Source organism: Notechis scutatus, chromosome 2, assembly GCF_049901735.1.
Source record: "Notechis scutatus isolate UNSWTSFEM ecotype Mainland chromosome 2, rNotScu1.2, whole genome shotgun sequence".
NCBI lineage: Eukaryota > Metazoa > Chordata > Lepidosauria > Squamata > Elapidae > Notechis > Notechis scutatus.
This window is the reverse complement of record NC_142010.1, coordinates 199,388,292-199,409,255: the sequence shown is the minus strand read 5'-3', so window position 1 is coordinate 199,409,255 and position 20,964 is coordinate 199,388,292. Positions and strand designations below refer to the sequence as shown.

The window sequence follows — 20,964 nt, the reverse complement described above, 5'->3', positions numbered from 1 at the left end:
AATGAACATATAGTGTAGGTTTCAAATCTCTACTGAACCACTGCATTCACTGTGATCATCTCTGCACAGTACATTAAGTCATAGTAGGTTTAATCACAGTTTAAAAACAACAACAACCAAAACTGGATAGGCTAGCACAACTTGCTAAACCATAGGCTACAATTGGGTTCATACAAGGGGCAAGGCATAAAATAATTCACTTGGCTTAGTGTCTTGTTTGACATAAATCTCCCTCCTTCCCTTTTTTTCCTCTCCACTGTTTGCATTAATAGATGCATATATTGCACTAACTTGTGCAGTTGCTTTTTGGCTTTGTCCAAAAAGGCTTTGGACTTTGTCCTATTAGTGAAGTTTGACAATTGTTTGCCTAGTTCATCACAGTTTAAAACACAGTCTTAATATAAAATGCAAAACCACTCTCCTGTGTGTTTGTGCAGAAGTCAGAAAGGAACTAAATCTGAACAATTCAATTCAATTCAAACCTTTATTGTCAATGCACAACATGTGTTCAATGAGATTGGCTGAGCCTCCCTTAATGCATCCCCTCCAACATAAATACATCTCAATAACTCACAGTGAAAGAAAATCCCTAACCCAAGTAAATCGTACTGACTTCACCAGCCTTTTATCACCCTGGGCCCTTCTAAAGCTTGAATTAATTACACTTCCTCGGAATCCTCATGTCTGGGGCCCGATGAGAGTTGTAGTCTTGAGGGCACTCAATTGTGTCAGATGATAAACAGCACCCTGATCTACCTTGAGAACAATTTACTAAATCATGGGCAAAGAAAAGGATGTTTGCACTACCAGCGAAGTATCAATTACGTGTGTAGGTTCCATTCCACAACATAAAACACTCCTCTCTCTTGCCCTATAGACCTATCGCAGATAATATACCCAGCAATGTATCCGGAAAGTTACAGGTACAATCAAAATCCCTACATTAGCCACCTAACATCGTCCAGCGTTTAAAACAAAAAATACGTTATTTTCCTTTTTTTTTTTTTTTTTTAAGGAAAGGAAGCCCCGGGTTCATTTTAAACGGATTCAAGACGGGCTCCATAAATTCAACTCTTGAAGCTGGCGAGGAGAGGGTGGGAGATCGGAAGGAAACCGGGAAGGCGAGGATGCTTAAAAACTTACCCTAAACCACGGTGAAAACATCGACCGGGCAGGCAGACAGCGATCGCTCCTTCTCACCGGCATCTCCAAGAGTGTTCCTTGAAGGAAACCGCTACGGGAGAAACTTCAGCCGTCCCAACTTCCCCCGATTTTCACACTCAGAAAGCGGCGGGCGCCTCCTGAGCAATGCTTGGGCTTCCTTAAACCCCGAAAAAAAAGTTTCGCACTGTTTGGGGACTCAAAAACTTCTTCTTTTGGCTTCCGGAGTCCTTATCCCATCCTTCCCAAGAAGCCGCCCGGCCGGAATATCCAGCCGTTCCTTTCACTGAGCGCAACTACCACACCAAAGCAACACTCTTTAATAACGCCGCTACCATTCCGAGCCGAGGGGGTGGGGGGAAGGTTCTCTCTCCCAAAAATCCTCGCGCGCACCTGTGGCGCCGACGTTCGCTATCCAGGTTAGGGGAGTGAAACAGGCTCCCACGACACCGAGAACAGCGGCGAAGGATAAAACGGGGGAAAGGAAACGGCGCTGGGTGCTAATACAGACCTGCTCCCTCCCTCCTCCTGGACCAATTGGTTTGCTCCCGATGGAATCCTGCGCTGCTCCCATTGCAACATTTCGTCTTCCCTCTTGGAAGTTGAGGGGCGGGCGCCGGCAAGGGCATTAATTGTTCGCTTGACGCCTCCCCTGATGCGAGGGAGGAATCGCAGCAGCCACTCAGTGCCTCAGCTCGGACCAACGCTTTCCATGGGGGGTTGGAGGAAGGAAGAATTACAAATAGAAAAAAAAGCGCGCAAGTACGTGTATACATACACGGGGGGCGGGGGGGGGGAGGTTATGAAAAAATTTAAGCTGCTGCGTAAAACAAGAGCTCGGCTAGAAGAAGCGATGGAAGAGCCCGTTTCAGAGAAGAAGAACAAAGAGGGCCAGAACAACAAATTCCTATGCGCTTGAGTAGGCCTTTAATGCTGGGCGTGAGGAAAAACTGTAAGGCTGCGTTCCTTCACCTCCAGCCTTGGGCCTGCAATCTTGTGTTTCAAGCCATTGGGAAGGAAAGGACGATTCTACTCATTGTTTGAGGGTCAAGGCTTCCCTATGGAGTTGCCTGAAAGTTTCAGCTTTGATAATGTCTAAATTTGGGTCCTGCCAAGAAAACTGCAGGGACTTGTCCAGACAGTCCCTCAGGAATCAAAAACTGCCTTGAAGGCACACAGAGACAAAGCTGGAACTTCTATTCAATAATTATTTCACAAATTCCAGATAAACTGGGTCTGGGAAACAGAAAGTGACCCATAGGTCCTGGATTGGAAGAGGTTTTAGCAAGTGAAAAATGGAAAAGATGACAAGACTGTCAAGGAAAAATGAAAAATTCTGAAAGAGAAATTCTTGGTGAGGTTGGGAATAACATCTTTATTTTTTCAGTGACTAAGCTCCGTTGCTTTCCATCAGATAAGAATGTCATTAGTCCAAACTGGTGGTGTAAAGATCACTAGCATGTAAAGATAAAATGACAGAAGCCATAAACTGAAATTTTCTGAACGAATCTGATTAGCTCATTTCAGAAAACAGCCCCTTCCCTCTTTAAAAGTTGGGAACTACCACTCATTCACCAATCTAGGATAAAAAAAAGAACCTGATGTTCTTTTGCCTCAATTGTATTATGGTTCTGTTTTGTTTTTATATTGTCACATGCCACATTATATACAGGTACCGTATTTATCGGCGTATAACACGCACAGGCGTATAACACGCATCTTCATTTTAAGAGGGAAATTTCAGGAAAAAAAATTAAAAAAAATTCTGCCTGCCTGCCTTAGTTTCTGGTTGTTTGGGAGCAGCTTCGGCTGAGAATAATAACTATTCGCCTCTTTTACTCAGCCGAAGCTGTTCCGATTCAACCATTAACGAAGGCAGGCAGGCAGGCAGAACGGAGCACTGCGGGCGGGCGGGCGGACGGGGTGGGGGTGGGGGAGAAACGGGCGCTTCAGGGAAGCTGCGGCGACAGGAAAAGCCCCCCCCCCGCTTCTTTGAAGCAGTTTCTTCCTGTGCTGGTGGAGGAGCGAGAGAGCGACTGAGAGAGCTGACCCAGAGAGAAGGACAGGCTTCGGTTGCTTCCTCCCTCCCCTTCTTTCATTTGTGTCCTTGATCCCCGATCCCAGCAGCATTCACCGAAGGCTTCTTAACATTATATCGGCGTATAACACGCATACATCATTTGCCCCCTATTTTCAGGGGGAAAAAAGTGCGTGTTATACGCCGATAAATACGGTAGTCCTTGACTAACAATAGCTTTTTTGATGACCGTTCAAAGTTACAATGGTGGTGAAAAATGTGATGGCTGTTTTTTCATAGTTATGACCTCAGCAGCATCCCTATGGTCATGTGATCAAAATTCAGATGCTTGGCAACTGGCTCATATGTATGACCTTTTGTTGGGTCCCAGGATCATGTGATCACCTTTTGCGACTTTCTGAGAAGCAAAGTCAATGGGGAAGCCAGATTCATTTAACAACCAGGCAACTAATGAACTGCAGTGATTCATTTAACAATGGTGACAAGGAAAGTCGTAAAATGGGACAAAACTCTCTTAACAAATACCTGACTTATCTAACAACAGGAATTTTGGATTCCATTGTGGTCATAAGTTGAGGACTACCTGTACTGAGATGTTGTATTTATTGTGCATATTATACTGTCTCATTATTATTTTTTCTGCCCTGAATCTTCAATCAAGTGCCATGTAGGTTTTCTGAAATCTGAGCTACGAACAAGAATTAAAACTGTCTACATTTCAAGTCCTAAAAGAGGGAGAAAGTAGCAGCAACAACATGTACTTCCAATAATAAAAGCAGTGCGAGAAACAAAATGTTAGATTTTTTATTTCTCCGCATCATCTCCCCCACCTCTCTGAACAGCAAAAAATAAAAATAAAACAACTATAAATAATATGGAGAAGACTAACTAAATAATAATAGTGCCCTAAATGCAAGAAACAGTAATTGAAGCTCATGTAGGGATTACAGCTCTCCTTGAGGAGCAGTGGGTGCTCCTAGACTGGTGTGGCCATACAGCAAACCTCAACAACAATTAATAGAAGGAAGTGCAAAATAATCCCCAAGGAAAAGTATGATGGGCTGCCTAGTGTAATGGTATTTCAGATGTTTCCAGTAATAATCAGTTTGCAAAGTCAGTACCTTGTTTACTTTCAGAGACAGAAACCAGACAAAACTCTGATCTTATTCAACTACTTAGTAAGGGAAAAAAGTTATGTTCTGGCAGAAGTAACAGTGTTTGAAAAGCATTGCATGTTTTTAAAAAATAAAATATTGTATGAAGTAAATAAATATTACATAACTTTTAAGTTGTTCCTGGGTTGCATCACAGTTACAATTACATTTCTAGGTTATTCTAATTGATAAAAATGAGTAGTTGGTAGACAGGATGAAAGTGATACATTTTCCTTTGCTGATCAAAATAATAACAATTATGATGATGATGATAATATATGCTCAGTTTTGTTTCAGGTACAGAGACAAAATGCTTGCTTCAACCATTACTGCGTATAGAAAAAGCTAAATGTGTAAAATGGACATTACTCAATTTATATCCATTTGAGCAACCTTTTTCATGCTCGCGTTATCTTGATGCAGTGAGATTATAGCTCTCAAAGCTGCCAGACAGTAAGATTGAAGGCCATGGGAATTCCAGGTTGGAAAAAGCTTTTCAGTTTTAAAACAAAATGTTGCAACTAAAGAGAAGGCCTTTGAGGTCATTTTGAGGTCAACCACATACTCTAAATTCAAAATTTACTCCACTCAAAGAAAGTGAAATGTCATCTGCTTTCCCCCCCCTTCCCCTTTTCTCAATGGACAGTTTTTCCTACTACCGTATAGTTCTTTCTGAGCTCATACACAGCCTCAAAATTATGCTTCATATGTTTTACCTATGATAAAACATGGTTTAGTATGGTATGTGAACCTTGGTTTAAACCAGGAACGGCAAGGAAGCCAACAAGGGATGAGGAAAGTTGGGGGTTGCTGTTCTAAAATTATTTCACAAGTTCTCTTTCCAAAGAACACAGACAATGAGTAAATCTTATTAACTCTTTCAACAGAGATGAATTTGCAGCCTTTTGCCTGGGAATTAATATGATTGCATATTTTTGTCTCTCGAGAGATGGCTTAGTCCCCTTTTTAAAAAATTTCATTTGTTTTTATAGTTGCAATTGTAATGTTTAATAAAACTTAACATATAATTTAATAAAAGAGTGATATGAACTGCATTTTTGAAGATGCCAATGATTTTTTTAAAATCAATACAAGATCTACAATACATTTTGTTTTGAAGAAAAATTGACTGTTGCCGATTATTCAAATAATTGAAACTTTTAAAAGAATAATTTGTTTCTGAAGATTTGCATATAAAAATGGCTCAGGTGAGACAGAACAAAACAAGTTCATTTTTAAAAGTTTCAAAAAACTCATTCTACAATAAAGAGATGAAACTACCCATTCTATATTGAAAATATCCATTTTTAGTGCAGAGCATTTTTATTGCTCAATCAATTTGATATAAGAGAAACATCTCCCCCATGTTGTCAATTTTATGTTGCACTGTATTTAAAAACATTTTGTACCCAAAGCAGCTTACAAGCAAACTATTGTTACAACCTACTTAGGAAGACAGCAGCATCAATGAATTACAAACTGCCAGTTAACTTTGCAATTCATTCTAAAAACCTATCAGTGAATTCTGCATTTTATTGGAGGATCAAGCAGTGTAAAGACCATATAATGTGATCCAGAACAAAGTTTACTTAATGTCTTAGGATTGCCCTTCAGTTTAAGTTTTATATGCCACTGATCTCAAACAGAGTATTTTTTCAATTGAGAGAATTTTACAAGTATGCACAAGTGATGAGGAAGACTACCCAAGAATTCTCCTTTTAAATCCACTGTGTGGTATAAGGTTTGGTAAGCTTTTTTTTGTTTCCCAATACCTGTCCAGAAAAGCATCTCAACATGTCCAAATAATCAGAAGCACATCTCGTGACATTGCATTATAAATGTTATCTCTTTCTAATGTACAAGGTTAGAAGTTTCTGAACTTGTTTTTGGGGGCAAACATACTTAGCGGGGATAGAATACCCTGGATATTAATAAAACTGTAGTAAAAACATGTATTTACTCATTTCTCAGGATACCAGGCCATGATTTGGTCCCAGCTACTAACTCCATGATCTCCATATTAAATAGAATATGACATTGAGATTTGTAAATCTCTTGACATAACTAGCATTAACCATATGTAGAATCAATGGAGATGCAGACCACCATTAAACCTAACAAGAGAAAAGCAGCACTTGTTTGAAATGCTGGCACTCAATTTACAAATAACAGTTTATGTTACAAGTCTTGGATATGCATCAGCTTGATTCAAAATGCAATCAATGGGTGCAAATCTACTTCAAGATGACATTTTTTGCTTCAAGTACATACTTTTCTACATTTTTCTTCACAGCTTCTTGTTGTTAGTGATACTTAAGACAAATTCAGTTCTTTGGCATAAATTTCCAAAAATGTTAGGCCTATTCTCAAAGATGTTTACAAAGGAAAAGAAATAGCACATGATGATCAAAATATTTGCTTTCAAGAGAGTTTGATCAAGAGGAAGAAATCATCTTTTCAGTGGCTGGCAAATTCATCTATTACAAAGAATTCAATAAAACCAACGTATCTGTCACTACCAATCTGTCTTTCCCACTGGAAATACTTAATGCAGCCAAGCGTACAGGATGATCAGTGTTAAAAGTCTCAGTTCTGCCTCAATCTATTTGTTAAAGATAGAGTACAAATGAAAGTAACATGGTAATGTGAGTAACTACAAACAGGATGATAGTGAAAGATGCAATATGGGAAAAGTAACTCTTGGCAGAATCTAATATCATGAGTGCCCCAGAATTTGCCACCAGGCCATGCTGACTTAGCTGCTATGATTTATAAATCAGTAACACAGGTTCCTCACCGCTACCATGCATTTTTCTTCATATAGGCCATATGACCACCAAATCCTAATGAATTCAATGGGATTCTATACAGATAACTATATACGGGTAGTCCTCAACTTTTAACCATTCATTTAGTGTCCATTTGAAGTTGCAACAGCACTGAAAAAGCGTTTTGTGACCCTTTTTCACACATATGAACCTTATAGTGTCCCCATGGCCAGATAATCAAAATTTGGATGTTTGACATTTATGACAGTTGCAATGTCCACACGATCTTAAATAACTTTGGGAAGCCACAGTTACTTAACCATGTTACTAACTTAACTATGGTGATTCACTTAATAACTATGGAAAGAAAGATTGTAAAATGCGTCAAACTCATTTAACAAGTATCTTGCTTAGCCAAGGAAATTAGGGTCTCAAATGTTGTAAGTCAAGGACTGCCTGCACAGAATAGTATTATTGGATTTTTATACTATCACCTTAGATTTTCCTATATTCATTTTAGTTATCTATTGCCCTCTCCCTATACTCTTTTTCTCTGTAAAAAGGAAGACCTTTAGATTTTGTTGTCAGAGAAGACAGCTCTAAACCTGCACTTTCTTGCCTTCAAGAAACTAGATAAAAATACTTTTTTCTTAAACCCTTTAAAGGATTTGTTTCATTATGTACAAATGCCTAGAGTACTATTTTATGATATGGTTTGTCAAGACTACATGATATACTAATGTATGTTCCATACAGCAGTGGCCCTCAACCTTTTGGGCACCAGGGACCAGTTCCATTGAGAAAAAAATTTCAGTAGAGTGGAGCAATATGGTTTCACATCTTGCAGGTGGGGTCTTCGCTTCTCAGCGCAGCCTGGCATGCCACGGAGCCCTGTCTTAGAGCATTTTTATAAGCAAAAGGACCCTGGAATAATAACTGTAGAACTACAACTCTCTTTACTGATTCAGGGTGTTGACTGAAACTATTGAATGTATTAACCTCTGCATGTATTAACACATACCTGGGGAAGGTCTGGCTTCAGTCTTCTTAATGCACTTCCTGTAAAGTGCCTTGGGTTCAAATTACAGCTACAGTCCCATTCACAAGGAGACGGGTATATTGTTGTCTGGTCCCTAAATTAATAATAATAGAAGAACAATGTAAATTGTCAATGCAATTTGGTCATGCAATCAAGGTCAAGCTTGAAATATTAACAACTGAAGATTTCTAGTTATTTTTAAATTATGTTTTGCAAGATACAATTGTGCCAAGCAAATTAATATAGAAAACATTTCTCTTTTTGACTGACCTCTTTGGTTGTTTAGTACTGTACATATTAATGACACACATTTTTACTACAATTTAAAAAATAATAATGCATCACTATAAATCTGCCTGTTAGAACTAGGTCTTACTGATACACTGATTTCATATCTATAAATTCCCATAACTAGGCTCACCTATTGTGCTAGGCTACAATTCAGGGTTATTTTTAGAGCAGCATAATGTGGGAATCCATCCATTGTAGTTTAACAAATACTATGAATCAAGCTTTTATTGTTTGTCCATCACACCCAGGATTTAAAACACTCCAATAAGAATACTAAATTAATCAAAAAAACAAGACTGAAAAATTGTACTTCAGTGTAATGTATGAATTCAGCCAATGTCTGAATTCAATGTTTGAAATGACCTGGAGTAGAAATAGCTAATATTGGATCCATTTTGTCAAGAAGCATAGCATGATAAAATTATAGAAAGTCAGAATGTTTCTGATCATATTCTGTATACTAAAAGAACAAGGCTTGAATCTACATGTACAGTCAAATGTATTAGCTTTAGAATTCAAATAAATTCAGAAATATTGGAAGGAAGGAAGGAAGGAAGGAAGGAAGGAAGGAAGGAAGGAAGGAAGGAAGGAAGGAGGGAGGGAGGGAGGGAGGGAGGGAGGAAGGAAGGAAATGCAATACTAGGAAGAAAACACAAGCTCAAATCTAGTTATGAATCCAAACTATTTTATATTTTAAGAAGTATTTATGGAAACTAGCATGTATTTATGACGGTTGCAGTGTCCCAGGGCCATGTGATCATCTTTTGCAACCTTCTGACAAGCAGTTAATGGGGAAGCCAGATTCACTTAACAACGATACTAACTTAACAACTGCAGTGATTCACTTAACAACTGTGGCAAGAAAGATTGTAAAATGGGTCAAAACTCATTTAACAACCATCTGAGCAACAGAAATTTTGGGCTCAATTATGGTTATAAGTTGAGAAATCTGAATAGATACATTGGATTCCTGGTCATTCTGCTGTTCAGGTGTTAGTTATTGATGGATAGCTATAGGGTTTCCATGCTTTCTGTTTTATCATTTTCAGTCTTGAACCTAGCTTATACAACCCTTCAATAGAAGATTTTGTCTGTATTATCACATACATAGCCACCCTGTGATGGAAAATAGAACACAGCAACATAGCACCCAGGATACCTCTAGATAGTATCTTCAAAAGTCAATAAATTAAACATTATATAATTATTTTAATGTGCAAAATATCACAAACCTACCACATTTCACAATATTTTTTTCATATGGGATCTTGTAAGATAACAGAGAAAAGCCAAAATCCTACACAACTGCCATTATTACATGAAATTGTGCAAGTGAGATTGCTGAAATCTTGTGACATTTCGGATTTTTTTTTTTACAGATCAATGTCATTACGTAGTTGTATCTAGTACTTGAAGAAGTTGCTCACCCTTGGAGAAGAGGAACAGGCACCTCCCTAATTCTAGTCGTTAATTCAACTGAAAAATACTTTGCAAGGGGTTAAACCAGGGCCCCCAAAATTTGGCAACTTTAAGATTTGTGGACTTCAACTCCCAGACTTCTCCAACCAAATGTGCCCAGCTATATAATCCCCAGCTATTTGTTCAACCAGGCACTTTGCAAGCACTCTAAGCATAATTTCTTTATTCAAGCCGGCCATTTATAATGATTTCAGTCAGTTCCAAGCCTACTAAGCACTTCTCCTCAGCTTCCTATCTATGGGCATTTCCTGTAAAGCTGTGTCAATTAAGTCTAACTTTTAATTAATTCCAAGCCTAGTCTCTCTCTCTTTCTCTGTGGCTGTTTTTTCTCCATGGACTCATTTCATAGAGTGCCATTCAGAGGATAATTCACCTTCTAGCACCCTTGCTTATTCATAGCTTTGTGATGAACAACCAGCTGGATGACTCTGATCTTTTCCCACCACACCCTAAACAGAGCTGGACTGCTCTTGTTAACCAGGAACTTTCCACCTTCATGTCATTGTTGTAGGAAGAAATATCCTTCTGGGTTCAGTTCCAAGTGGGGAGAAAGACACTGGAAACATGGAGGCGGTTTGGATAGATGGTCTGATGGCGGATAGGATCACATGCCTTGGAGCTCTTGGGCGAAGAAAAGGGAAGAGATGCTGAGAGTCCCTGGGTTTTATACCCTCTGGCTTTCAACTTCCTGGGGCACAAGAAGAGTATCCTGAATGGTTGCTGTCAGAGGTCATAACTAGCTTTGTAGGTAATCTGTGTACTAAGTTTGGTTGAAACTTGGTGGGTGGTGCAGTGAAGAACAATTAAATGGCTCTGCCTGAAAGAGGTAGATCTTTGTTATGTAGAATACACTGCCCCAGGCCTTAATGGCCCATTAACAAAGGTATGGGTGGGGATTAGTTTCTGCCTCTCTGAGTTTATACTTTTCTTTTAGGGGAAATATTCTAAAAAAGTATATCCTAAAATATTTCATTTTTCTAGGAGAGGGGTGGGTTTTAACTTCCAACATTATAAAAACCCAGTATATACATCCCTATAATAAATTACTTCTTTCAACCGTTATTTCACAAATCAGAAGCATGGTGATATGTCACCATTTGTATCTCTGTTTTGTTTACTAGACTGCATTTAGTTTCCACTCCAAGCTAAAAATGCCAGAGGAATTACATCCTATACACCTTTTATGTACAGTACATCTATACATAGACTGTCCAAGTCTGTAACCTCTCAATGCCATGGCCTTGATTTCAAGTAATGCAAATTTTGGCTTTGTTGTTTGGCTATATCAAGACCACAGATAAACCCCAATAATTTGCCATATATCAATTAAATCAGGGGTGTCCAACCTTAGCAACTTTAAAACCAGTGGACTTCAACTCCCAGATTTTCCCAGCCAGCAATTCTGGGAGTTGAAGTTCATTGGTCTTAAAGTTGCCAAGGTTGGTTCCCCCAGGACCAAAAGGCAGTGAAGAAGGAAACTGTTCTATGGGACCAGTAAGCTGCTCTGAGGTCCAAAATGGGAAAAGGGAGGGATATAAATATATTAGTCAAATAGAAACAGGCCACATAAATTTTCCAAGCTCTGTGTCTCAAAACCATATGAAGCTATTATAGGCACATTTTTAAAACAGTCTGCAGAATACAGACTGCAAAGCATGTTTTAAATAAAGTGTGATTAGCAAGCCAAAACAAATCAAAACCTATATATGAGAACAGCCGAAATCAAAAATATTCAGCTTTTCTTTATCTTCAACAACAATCTTTCTGAAGTTGCTAAATTACAACCACTTCTTGGTAGATAACATTTTTCCAATCTGTTGCTCTTCCCAATCCAAGGACCTTCCATTTTAAGGAAAGAATTAATCAGACAGGGATATTTTTAAAAAAATGGGGGGGGGGCTCCATTTCGTTCTAAAATTATTTACGGCTTTATGGGTGTACATTTTATTATACAGGGTGGAGATTCTTCCTGTTACACTGCATTTGATACTGATTTATCCATGTACTCTATTTTAGAACAGAGAATTGTACCCTGAAGCCAAATGCTGGGTGCAAAAGTCTGACCTTAACATGTCACAACCACCCTCACAGCACAGATGACCTCATTTCAAAGAGAAAAGCATAACTAACAAATCATTTTGAGATGTAAATAACACAGTGTAGTAGACTGTGCTTAGTGATCACTGTGACCAGCAACTCCGTTGCTAAGCACCATGGTTGCTAAGTGGAGAATCACATGACTGTGATGGACTCACAATGTCATTTCCCATTCGGTCAATAAGAGTCATTACATGACGACGACTTGACATTTTGCTTCCATATTCTTCATTAAGCCTGTTTATTGAAAGCTAGTTGTGAAGCACAAGAGCGATGACCATGTGATCACAGGATGCTGCAATAGTTATCAATGTGAGGATTGAGTTGTTGTTTTTTACAGTGTTGTAACTTTGAATGATCACTAAACAAGGCACCTTTAATTCATCACCATATTTTTCCCCCATTTATCAAGCGGCTAGCCTATTTGTGTCTTCCAAAGCTATTTTTTCTGATTCTTGAATGAAGGCAACTTGCATTTGAGTTGTATCCTTGCAGCTATTGGAATCCCAGACAATGCTGACACTGAATTAAAATTAACACTCATTCACAATACCACTCTTGATAAGTCTGGTTGATAGAAAAACATTCAAATTAAGTGGGGTTTACTTTTACATAAGTAGACTCACGATCCCAGACACACTCAGAATGTGATTGTATTCCTGATATGATGCCCTTCAGAGATATTTGTTCACAATTTCCATAACTCTCATCCCACATAATTAAAAGCCTATATTTGGGTAAGTTTTAGTGTAATACACGTGAAGTGGGGTAGCTGCTGTTCCACTCTACTTCTGAATAAGCACAGCTGAATTTAATGGGATTTCATTCTGATTATCACAAATATTTATGTCCTGTGCAACAACTTTTCTCCAAGGTAGAGCTGTGTTGCAGCTTTAAACTTTTTTAAGTTTATAGACATACATTTTCTATATCAATAGGGTTTATACTTTATACATCAAGGTATTTATGACAGGACATGTTCTCTTATTTCTACTAGCATATAGTATAGTATAGTGCAATATTAGTGCAATATCGGGTTTTAAATTCAATTGTATAAAATGTGAAGGATGTGTGTTTGTGTTTTATTTTTAGTTATAATGTACACTGAAGATGGCATTTAATTGTGGTGTACGAGGTGCAATGACAATAAAGTAAACTAAACTAGCATACAACAACAGCCAGCTTCTCAAAGACCGTTAATAACAGAGGGGATAAAAACAAATTACGAAAAGACCATGAATTTTCCAGTGTTGATGGCTTATTTCTAAGACATAATGTAGAATAAGAAACTGAATGAACATTCTTAGAATTGCATTGTTCATTTTAGCACTTATAATATTATCCTAGGTCTGAATGAGCAACAGAAGCAATATGACTGTTGCTGTTCTGGAGAAACCAAGCTCCATTCAGCCATGGAACCCATCTAATCCTAATCTATCTCCCTGGAAAAGATGGTGGGTGAGGAGAACCATATCCATCTTTTAGCAATTTGGAAGAACAAAATGAAACGTTATTAAAATAAAGCTTCTTCATAAAGTTCCTATGCTTAAAACTGAAAAAATACCATAATAGAAATCTGTGCTAAAGTATCGTACTGGAACATGTTTGTACATCTTTTTAAAAGAGTTTCTCATATTCATGATTGCAAATAAGGATTTCAAAATAAAATAATAATAAAATCCTGAATCTACAACGTTTGAATATCAGTAAAGAACACTCCACTTAATATGACATTTTAGTAGTTTCCCTCTACGTAAAAAAAATTCCCTTTGCCAAATCCCAGTTTTAATATTTAATTCCATAATTAAGGAATATAATTCAACATCATGTTTACATCTTTAACTGATATATTTTCCTAAAGCTTTATTAACATATATAATTACTTCTGTTTGTGATGTAGGACTCCAAATGCAGATTTTTAATTGGAATTGAGATGCTTCGGCACAGAATTTTAATTCTCGTTTAGCATATAATATAGCTTCACATCTCCCTTAGGGCCATTTTTATGTAAACAAGAATTACCTGCAAAGAAACCTGTACACTGAATAGTGTTGTAGAAATTTTAAAAATGCAGCAAAGTTTCAATAACAATTTTTATCATTCACATCTCCTCCCAGTTGATGATAGAATTATCATGTTTAATTACTCCTGCACTATTTTTCATGTGGTATGTTTAAATCCTGGGTGTGCGGTTGAAACATATTCACAAAATGGGCGTAGGCATTTGAAGTCTCTTGAACAATAATTCTTATGGTAAACATTTAGCTACTCTGAAATTATTATTCCAATGTCTCTAAAACAGGAGAGGAATCAAATGAATTGTATCAGTCTAAAGTAATACTATTGCTTTTGAGATAAATGTATAATTTTTAAAATTAAACATTTAAAATTGATGCTACTATGGAAAACTACATTATGCCTAAAATACTTGGAGGAAACATTAGAAAGCCTCAGTGAAACATATCAAGTCATATTGACTTTTTATTCATTGATATGCATGTATGTATGTATGTATCCCGCCTTTATTATTTTTACAAATAACTCAAGGAGGAAAACATATCCAATATACCGTCCTTCTCCTGTTTTCCTCACAACAACCCTGTGAGCAGGCCATCTTTCATGGTTAAAGTGGGAGTCTCCTGGTTTCCACTAGACCAGGGGTCCCCAAACTTGGCAACTTTAAGACTTGTGGACTTCAACTCCCAGAATTCCAAGCTTTGATAATGTACAGTGTTGTTTAAAAGTTTGTGAACCTTTTTACATTTGTAATATTTCTGCATAAACATGATCTAAAATATGATTTGCTATCCACACAGGTCCCAAATCTAAACAAATATGTTAAAAACATTAGGACAACACTGAACAACAATGGTGTGAATGGCAGGGTCCAAAAAACCCTTTGCTGCCCATCTACATTTTGCAAAAGTTCATGTGGATAGCCAAGAAGGCTATTGGAAGGATGTGCTATGTATGGATGAGACTAAAATTGAAGTTTCTGGCTTAAATGTAAAAGTATTATGTTTGGAAAAAGAAAACATTGCCTTCCAGCCTTAAAACTTTATCCTATCTATGGAGCACAGTGGTAGCTATTATGGTTGTTATATTTTTATCCCACCTTTTAAATTTAAACTCAAGATGATGAACATACCTAATACTCCTATTTTCCCCCAGCAACAATCCTGTAAGATGAGTTGGGCTGAGAAAAAATGATTGGCCAAAGTCACCCAAACAGCTTTTATTATGAAGGGATGTTTAGAACTTGCACTCTCCTGGTTTCTAAGCCAGCATCTTAACCACTATTCCAAACTGGCTCTTATGGTTTGAACCTGCTTTGCTGCCTCTGGAGCAAGACATCTTGCCATCATTGATGAAACTATTAATCCTGAAATGTACCAGCAAATTCCATAGGAAAGTGTCATAGTATCTATCTAGTTCATGAGAAAGTGGGTCATGCAACCAGACAATATCCCAAAAGACATAAGTCATAAGGCCAAAGAATGCTTAAAAACCAAGAAAATTAATGAATAAGAATGGCCAACAAAATGTCCTGGGCTTAATTCTACAGAAATGATGTTAGAAGGACATGAAGTGCAAGGATGCTTATCAACATTTCCAAGTTGAAGCTGTTCTATAAAGAGGGCAAGCTTAAAATTCATCCAGTCCCATGTGCAGGACTGATCATTATTGAAAACATTCATCTGCTGTTACTGCTATGCAAGAGAGCACACCAGTTACTTAAAACAAAGGTTCATACACTTTTGCCACACACAACTATTTAGCTTTGTATCCTTTTCTCAGTAAAGAAATGAAGTACATCCCTTGATTACCTGGGTTCTCTTTGTCTAGTTTTAGGACTTGCATGGAGAGGAGACAATATTTTAGGTTATATTTATGTAGCAACGTTGAAAGAATGGGTTCTCAAAGTTTTAAGCCAGAGGTCTCCAAACTTGGCAACTTTAAGACTTGTGGACTTCAACTCCCAGAATTCCTCAGCCAGCATAGCTGGGTGCCAAGTTTGGAGGACCCCTGTTTTAAGCATTACTGTATTCTCTATGGGCTAGAATAGATGGTCTATGTAAGATTTGTTTTCCATAGACTTTTCCACATATCTTCTGAACAGCTACTTTAGAAATGAATCTACATTTTGCCCTCAACAACATCTGAATAATTCCATTGAAGCTGTAATCATAGCTAACATACAAGCCATAAAAAACCAGGATAAACAGGCATTTAATATGTGTCACAGTGTGATTTTGTAGATGGCAAAATCATAGGCAGGAATGGCCAAACTGTGCTGGATTCCAAGTCCCATAAACCCAACAATAAAAGTTAAGGAGCTTTGGGAATTAAAGCTATAGGTAGTCCTCAAACCTATGACCACAATTGGGACTGGAACTGCCCTGCCATTAGTGGGATGGTCATGGAGTGGGTTAGGGTTATGCTTGACCTGATGACAGAGAGTGCCACCTCTCGCTATCCCCTCTGCCTCCTTCCAACTGGGCTTGGCAAGCTGTCTTCAGGAGACAAGGGCCTGGCACCTATCACCAGTGGTGGATTAAGGTTCACTGGTGCCCAAAATCTTGGTGTCCCCTTTCTTTGTTCATACTGTACAAACAAAGCCATGTTCTCAACTTTGTAGTGCCCCCTTTTGGGCCTGGTGCCCGAAGCACATGCTTAGTCTGTTTAAAGATTAATACACCACTGCCTATCACCCTCACGGCATGCATCTCGCTTAGCAACTGGATCCTGATCCAGCAACAGGAGGAAGAAGATGATGAAGGTCATGTGTAGGGAACAGGGGGCAATGGCAATGTGGTGTGTGTGTGTGTGTGTGTGTGTGTGTGTGTGTGTGTGTGCGCGCAGAGGTATGTGATGGAATGCAGGGCATCCCCAAGGACAGATAGGGGAAGATAGGCAGACTGGGGGAGTTGAAACGCTCCTGCGTGGTAACTGCAAGCAGGCTGTAGTATAGAATTTTGATCACTGGGGGAGAGGGGACTGCAATGGACATAATTTTGGGGACCAGCCACAAGTCCATTTTTTTTCAGCACTGTCCTAACTCCGACCAGCAGCAAAGTTGGATAGACTTAATTAGTGGCACTATTAGAAGACCTGAAGGATCAAATTACAGATTTTCTCTTGGAAATATTTCTGTGTAGTTACTAAGATCGGCACTGATTTGATGGCACGTAATTAATCAATGAGTGACTAATTATCCAGGAATTTAAATGCCACACTTGAGGAGGACTGAAGATTACCCTCCCTTTCTATAAACCAGCGTTTATAGAAGGGTTCTATAAATCTCGGGGCTAGATTTTGCCTCATTTATCTTCTACAATAGTATTGCATTTAATAATACTTCATTAGTATGATCAAAGGGCTACTCTTACATATGTATACACAGTGTGTAGCTTCCCATTTTAGAGGAATTCCAATTACATCATAATGAAAGGCTGCCACCTAAAGGAACATTCTTGAAATTCATCCATATACATCAAAGCTGAAACGAGCTGTTTGCATACTGTACCCACGTGCGTTTCTCTGGAATCAACAAGCTATTTTAATGATTTTGCATTTTAATGATGTTTTTTATAGTAGCAAAATATTGTTTGTAAATTTCATTCCCTGATTCATCAGTCTTCTAAAGGATTTTGTAAATGAACCAAATACCGTACATACATTTGATTAAACCTACAATGCAAGGTAGCACAAGCCACCTACAGTATTTTCATGTTCTGTTGTCAATCAATAGTATGGTCAATACTAGCTTGACCAGCTTGGTTGTCAGATCATGGCAGTGGGTTTTTAAAAAGATCAACGTCCTCTTTAAGCTACAAGATCCTTATTTATGGTGGATGACACACTTTTCTCAATTGCCTAAAGCATATCATCAATCCATTACCAGCCCAGTGACCCCTTAACAGCCAAAGAGAGAACATGTGCATTTGTTCTGTCTTCGTTGTGAGACCCTTTTATACTGCATGCAACAACTTGAAGACTGGGAAACAATGGGGCTTTCTTTGCTTGCATTACACTCAAAGAAATGCCAAAATGCATTATTATTTTGGACATGCCCTGTACATGCTCTCATGCAGCAATTTAAAAATGTCAAATTAAGACCAGAGCTCCAGATTCAAGAGCACACTCAAGGAAGAAACTCATTGGATGCCTCTGGACCAGTCACAGGGAGCATTACCTAATGGTATCAATCAATAACATCTTTTGTTTGTTTGCACAAAACCTTACACTTGTGGCAGCAGGCAGTTGAGACCAGCCACAATCAAACACCCCAGTGACGGCATCTACTAATGCAGCAAGGGACTCCATTTGCTTCCCATGTGTCCAAGAAGCCATATTTAGTTATCCCTTGATCCTTATCTCAACCTAACCCTTATGGGAATAAAACTGGAGGAGGAAGCATTATGTAGTCTACCTCAAGGGAGGGAGTGTGAAATGTATATCTATACATAATGCCTGGTGCACATGGGTGCTTATTTGGAAAGAATTGCAGAGCATCTAAGCCTTTTATTTTAAGTTCGCCTCACAGAAAAGATATGTGATCTTTAAAAATGATTTTTTTTATTCAGAAGGATCAGAAAATCTGTTTAAAATTTGGAAACTGCTTTATTTATTTATTTAATAAATGTAACAGGTAGTTTTTGAGTTACAAGCACAATTGAGCCCAAAATTTATGTTGCTAAGAGAAACATTTGTTAAGTGGGTTTGCTCCATTTTATGACTTTTCTTGCCACAGTTATTAAGCGAATCTTTGCATTTGTTAAGGTAGTAACGTGTTTGTGAAGTGAATTTAAATTCCCCATTAACTTTGCTTGTCAGAAGGTCACAAAAGCAGATGACGTGATCCCAGGACACTGCAACCGCCATAAACATGAGTCAGTCGCCAAACATCTGAATTTTGATCATGTGACCATGGGGATGCCACAAAGGTGATAAGTGCGAAAAATGGCCATAAGTCACTTTTTTCAGTGCCATTGCAACTTTGAATGGTCACTAAATGAACTGTCATAAGTTAAGGACCACCTGCATAGGCTGCCTACTGCACATAAACTGTAGATGGATTCTTTGATACATGAGGTACAAATATGAGTGGGCAGAACCAGGTAAAAATGCAAGGGACTGCGCCCTTCTTCTCCTAAGAAAAAAAGTTACAAGTCTCACAAGATAAAAGTTCTTCAAGCCCTTTTAAAAGATGGGATGAAAGAGGCTTGAGAAACTCGTGTCCCAGAAATCTCAGGAAGAAAAAGGATAGCTAAGGAGCTCAAAAACAATTAGAAAAAACAAGAGTGAAAAGAGGAACCAAGCAAGAAGACACCCAGGTACATTTTCTGGATGCTCCAAGCCAACAACAACAACAACAACAACAACAACAACAACAACAAGAGAATGATGCCAGGGACTCCAAAGTGATGTGGTGGTAATAGCACAAGGAGGACAGAACCCAGAGAGCTACAGTAGTTTCAGTAAAGGCAAAGATTATGGTAGCAGTGGTGACAAGTGAAGAGCTTTGGGGTGGTGACACAAAGCTGTAAGGTGTCCAATGGAACATCTGCTGAACTGGTGGAAAGTAGATTCAGGACACACTGGAAGTAAATATGGCTGTCAAAGAAGAAAGCATCAACACCTAAGGCAGTACAGCAGCCCAGGGCTGGCAAGTAAAATAAGCAACCAGGCCAAAAGGAAGAATTGGCTTGAAAGCCAAGAGTAGCTTGAGCCTATGGCATGGTTTATAACAACAGAGCCCAAAGTGACCACATGGGTGGAATGCAGAGCCAAGTAAACACAACTAAAAGATAACTCAGCAGAAAGGGCTCCTGATTGTCTAAAGCAGCGGTCCCCAAACTTGTCAACTTTAAGACTTGTGGACTTCAACTCCCAGAATTCTCCAGCCAGCTATATAGAATTGTGGGAGTTGAAGTCCACAAGTCTTAAAGTTGACAAGTTTAGAGACCTCTTGTCTAAAGCCTTAGAAGAGCCCAAGTAGGAGGTACAAAAGCCAGTAAAGGTAGCCTGGACAGTGGATCACTGAACCCTAGCAGTGGAAAAGGTCTAGATAGGAAGACACAACATCTGAAACAGACCCATCAGAAGCAGTCCATCCCAGCAGAACTAGCTGATAACAGAGATCAACTTCAATGGGAGATAAGCAAGAGAGGTGATTGAGGATGCCGGGGACCAGCATCAATATCAATAACGCCGAGGTCCTGAAACAGATATAAAGATCCTAGCTGAAAGAAAGTCGCATCTAAGGGGAAAAATATTAGAAAGCTAAAGCAGAAAAAATGTGTGTAATAACAAAAGGCAGAATACAAAAAGCTACAGGGCAATAAGTATTAACATCAAGCAGAAGAATACAACAGAGACGAGATAGAGTTAAATCAGGAAAATGGAACAGATTTAGAAGATATCCCATTGAGGTTTATTTTAAATAAGAAAAGGACAGCTAATATATACATAATTCACTTTTTCAATAAGAATGTTTTTCCTAAAGGAATTTGATACATCTGTTTTGCCTGGGTGCAGACTATTCCTGAATGTACAAGAGGAGAAATGCCATTATATCCCCATCTAGACTTGACCCTGCATTGAATCTGCACTGGCTTCACTATATTATTTTCATCCCAAATACTTAACCAGAGGTTTAAATGCTGTAACCCACCATACCTTGACTGATCTTAGCCAACTATACACTAGACAAAAGCATTTACATTTTAGCCATTGAGGAAATATAGCTAGCTACGAATAATGCACGCTGCAAATCCACACACAGGTTCAGAGTAAATATTTACCTTTGCAATGACTCACTCACCCAACTTAAAACTCACCCGGGTTGCTGCCAGAGATTTACATGTCGAACCACTGGTAGCATTTCTCTCTTATTAAGAGGAGTGATTCCAACTGCAGCTTCAAGAATAGCGA

At 38.5% G+C, this 20,964-nt stretch overlaps 1 protein-coding gene across 5 annotated transcripts in view; it reads right to left on the bottom strand.

The window, feature by feature from the left end:
* The window catches only part of TJP2 (tight junction protein 2), a 73,039-nt gene that overhangs the window by 44,073 nt on the left and 8,002 nt on the right, over window positions 1–20,964 (bottom strand). For 2 of the 5 annotated variants that reach the window (XM_026675444.2, XM_087957794.1), the window contains one exon: window positions 8,143–8,254. The exons of 1 other annotated variant lie outside the window; for it this stretch is intronic. Coding sequence is in view for 2 of the 4 variants with exons in the window: in XM_087957793.1 (XP_087813919.1) it covers window positions 1,673–1,735 (63 nt within the window). In the remaining 2 variants the exon portion in view is untranslated. Of the gene's footprint in view, window positions 1–1,143; window positions 1,632–1,672; window positions 1,883–8,142; window positions 8,255–20,964 lie in introns of those variants that run through there. 2 more of the 5 variants (XM_087957793.1, XM_087957792.1) reach the window with 2 other exon arrangements.